Source organism: Sesamum indicum, linkage group LG8 (genome assembly GCF_000512975.1).
Source record: "Sesamum indicum cultivar Zhongzhi No. 13 linkage group LG8, S_indicum_v1.0, whole genome shotgun sequence".
Taxonomy (NCBI): domain Eukaryota; kingdom Viridiplantae; phylum Streptophyta; class Magnoliopsida; order Lamiales; family Pedaliaceae; genus Sesamum; species Sesamum indicum.
The window spans coordinates 13,027,179-13,031,181 of NC_026152.1; the positions used below are offsets into that span (position 1 = coordinate 13,027,179).

At 38.8% G+C, this 4,003-nt stretch overlaps 1 protein-coding gene across 2 annotated transcripts; it reads left to right on the forward strand.

Moving 5' to 3' along the window:
* On the forward strand, nt 331–3,480 carry LOC105168447 (ACT domain-containing protein ACR4). Of its 2 annotated transcripts, none has more exons than XM_011088536.2 (7): nt 331–742; nt 993–1,038; nt 1,152–1,305; nt 1,409–1,476; nt 1,992–2,588; nt 2,762–2,866; nt 2,951–3,480. In XM_011088536.2, exons 1-7 carry the CDS (start codon nt 669–671, stop codon nt 3,293–3,295), a joined length of 1,389 nt encoding a protein of 462 aa, XP_011086838.1. In that variant the 5' UTR covers nt 331–668; the 3' UTR covers nt 3,296–3,480. The 2 variants fall into 2 exon arrangements, with proteins under 2 accessions (XP_011086838.1, XP_011086839.1); XM_011088537.2 differs by having other exon boundaries at nt 335–742; nt 1,191–1,305.

The following is a 4,003-nucleotide window of genomic DNA, read 5'->3' on the forward strand; positions in this document are numbered from 1 at the left end:
ACGTGCCCAACTTCAGCACGGACACTACATTCACTAGAACTCTAATGTACTTATAAACTGTTTATATTTTATAAAATGTCTTTTAACTATATTTTTTTCTTTTATAAAATTGATGGAGCAAGTGGGGTCCACATGACCCATTCCTCATGACTGGTATGAGTTTCTCCATCTTTCATTTTCCCATGTGTGGCAAATGTAGTGTGAAAATATATATGTATATATGTATGTATATATAAACACACACACACATATCAGTCTATATGTATATTTTTGTGTGGTGTGTGTGTGTGTGTGTGGAATAGTGTATGTGTGTATATATACGGTGTAATGCGAAATGATTGTGTTGAGAAGAGTCCCTCCAAAAACTCTTGGTACAGCTCACGAGCCACTGTCCTATTTTAACCAACGCCCCCTCAGCGCTAGAGACCCTTTTCTCTCCTTCAATTTCAGCTTCACCCTCTCTGTCTCCGACAAAATATCACCAGAATTTTCTCTTTTTTCTTTCTTTTCTCTTTTTTGGTTGTCCCAGAAACGATATAATAAAACAGAAGAAAGAAGAGAGAGTCCCTCTTTGTTTTCTGTTGTTGTTGTTGTTGTTGTTGCTGTGTTTACTGTGAATTCTTGCTCTGTTTTTGTGTTCTTGATTTCTTCTCTTTGTTCTCGGAAGAATGGATTGCTGGTCTTCATCACTCAGGGTTGATGATGAGTTCAAGAAGCTGGTAATCAGAATGAACCCACCAAGGTATTTTTACTCCTTTTTTTTTTTTTTGGTTTTTGGTTTTCATGTTTATGCTGTGAATTGTGGGTGGTGAATTTTTTGGTTTTCTTGGAGTTGGTTGATTGTGTGTGTTGTGTGTTGTGTGTGTGTTTCTCTGTGCATGTGTGAAAAATGCCATCTTGTGCAGAAATGGTTGAGTGTTTGGAGGAATTCATGAGAAGGGTTTTTGTGATTGTTGATCTTTTTCTTGTTCTTGAATTGGGGACTTGTGTAGGGTTACTGTTGACAATGCATCTGACAAGAAGGCAACTCTGATCAAGGTGTGTTGAATTTCCCTGTGTTGTTTAGGATTTGCTGTTGTTGAATTTGATGTGATAAGAGTGTTCTTGTATACATGTTATTACTGGTCTGATTGAGAATTTAATGGTTTCAGGTTTTGCAAACATTTGTTTCTTTCCCTGACTTTTTGCAGGTTGATAGTGCAAATAAGAGAGGAAGTCTGTTGGAAGTGGTGCAAGTTCTTACTGATCTGAATCTGATAATCAGGAGGGCTTACATTTCTTCAGATGGGGAATGGTTCATGGATGGTGAGGTTTTAAGTCCTTTTACCTGTTTCTTCAATGGAGAATCCGATGAAATTATTTGATACTAAATGCGGTTTTCTTGTTTGGTATTGATTGTTAAATGCAGTGTTTTATGTCACGGACGAATTTGGAAATAAGGTGTATGAGGATAACGTTTCCGAGCGAATTCAACAGGTATGCTTATGTGGAGATGTGTAGGAATCGCTTGGTTCGGGCTAATAATTACGATGTGAATTATTAAATGCCGGAAATCCCTGTTAAGTCTTTAAATTCGCCTCTTATGTTTGATGTCTTGAAAATTCTGTTGCTTTCTTGGTAGAAACTTTGCGGTTCATAAATGCTGCTGTTGTCTGATGGCAAAGTCGTACGTTGGTAGCTTTACTCGTGGCAGTGTTGTGGTTTTTCTGTTGAATGAATGAACTTTTCTTGCTTTCATTAATGTCATTACAGCAGTTCAATTCAAGAACAAGGAAAATAAGGAAACAAAAGAAAAATCAGATATCGAACGGTAGATAGATGAAACAGTAACAACATTGCTCGTGAGGTGTGAATGGCAGGATAAATAGATGCAAGAAAGTTGCATGTATGGTTGATTCTTTGCATTTAGTTCTCTCTTCTGTGTACTAAATGTTTCATCTGCTTAATTCAAATTCTACCATTATCAAACAACCCTCCTTGTAAAATTGCAGTCCCTGGGCCCAAGAGGACACAGCTTCCGGTTACTGGCGAGATCTGTGGGTGTGCAATCTGCTTCAGAACATACGACCATTGAGTTATCAGGCAGAGATAGACCAGGATTGCTATCAGAGGTCTTTGCCGTTCTCACGGATCTTAAGTGTAATGTGGTGGCTGCAGAAGTATGGACGCACAACTCAAGAATGGCTTCAGTCGTCTACATTACCGACGAAGCAAATGGATCACCTATAAACGATCCCGAACGACTTGCTAATATCAAACAGCTTCTGCTTTATGTTCTAAAAGGTGATAGAGAATGGCGGAGCGCCAACTCTGCTGTTTCTGTCGGGTCTACTCATACTCAGAGAAGGTTGCACCAAATGATGTATGCCGATCGCGATTATGACGTTCAAAATGTGGATAATGCGACAACCGAACGGACCAAACCCCTTGTGACCGTAGAAAACTGTGTGGAGAAAGGGTATACCGTGGTGAACTTGAGCTGTCCCGACAGGCCTAAGCTGCTCTTTGACACAGTATGTACCTTAACAGATATGCAGTATGTGGTATTCCATGGCACCATAATTGCCGAAGGACCAGAGGCTCAACAGGTATACCAAAGTTTAACTTTGCATTTACTTATTTGTACAACTTGCACTTACCAAAGAGCACAGTTCAAATATGCAATTAATTCTGCTACCAAATGCACTTTGTATGGACCACTTAATTCATTTCAGCTGTTTGCATTTTAACAAGGTATTGTTCTACTTCTCGGTTTTGTTAGGAGTACTACATAAGGCATATGGACGGGTGCCCCATTAGCTCTGAAGCGGAGAGACAACGTGTAATTCACTGCCTCGAAGCAGCAATTAAGAGGAGAGAATCTGAGGTACCTAAACAGCAAAGGGTTCACGTTTTAAGCTCCACCTTCAAAGCACGACTTAGACGTGATGTGTTTGCGTGTATTATGCAGGGAATAAGGCTGGAATTATGCAGTGATGACAGGGTTGGCCTTCTGTCTGACGTTACCCGCATATTCAGAGAGAATGGCTTGTCCGTTACTCGTGCCGAGGTCACGACAAGAGGCACGCAGGCCGTGAACGTTTTCTACGTGACTGATGCATCGGGAAGTCCGGTGAAAAGTGAAACCATCGAGGCGGTTCGCAAGGAAATCGGGCTAACTATACTCCGCGTGAAGGATGATACCTACTCCAGCTCACCTCCTCAAGAGACAGGACGGTTCTCGTTGGGGAGTCTCTTCCGTTCGAGATCAGAGAAGTTCCTTTACAGTTTGGGACTGATAAAATCATGCTCCTAGACTGATCATGGTATATAATGGTTGTAGGCTTAAACATATAACTTAGAGCAGATGAAGCTATAGCAGTCAACCTCTTGTTGATATCAGAAACCAGTTTAGGCCTAAAGATGATAGTGTAATTAATCATGTAAATATATAGTTACATTTTCTTGTTCTTAGTTCTTACATTACATATGGGAAATTCAGAAATGTCCATTTTCATGACTTTAAATTTTAGTTTTATCAAATTTTTTACATGCCCATGTTCATTATTATGTGGGAAATTACTAATTAACAGCTTTCATTCACAAATAATAATAGAAAAAAATTATAATTTTAGTTCTGTAAATATGGAAGGTTTTATTCACAAATAATAATAAAGAAAATTATAATTCTAGTCCTCAACTTGTAAGTATGGAGGGTTTTGTTCCTCAATTTTTCTTAATTTTTATAGGAATAAAGTGTGGTGGTTGAATGAGTGGAATACTGTGAGTGAGTGTGGATGATGGAGACTAGCTAGTCCTAGTATTGAGGTAGTTTTCAGCTACATGGAATTTGATACCAATATTGTCCCAACCATGAAAAAGGATGACATACACATTCATTTTTCCAAAAATAATATGGCAACTCTTTCTGTGTGCTTTCTTCTTTGTCATTTTGCTGTTGTGGTTGAAATCAAGTTTTAATGTGATGCAACATCACACACTTCCTCATCATCAACTTATTTAT

Coding starts and splice junctions, on each gene's coding strand:
- LOC105168447 (XM_011088536.2), top strand. CDS start 669: ATGGATTGCTGGTCTTCATCACTCAGGGTTGATGATGAGTTCAAGAAG. Junction 743..992: donor ATCAGAATGAACCCACCAAG/GTATTTTTACTC, acceptor GGACTTGTGTAG/GGTTACTGTTGACAATGCAT. Junction 1,306..1,408: donor TGGGGAATGGTTCATGGATG/GTGAGGTTTTAA, acceptor TGTTAAATGCAG/TGTTTTATGTCACGGACGAA.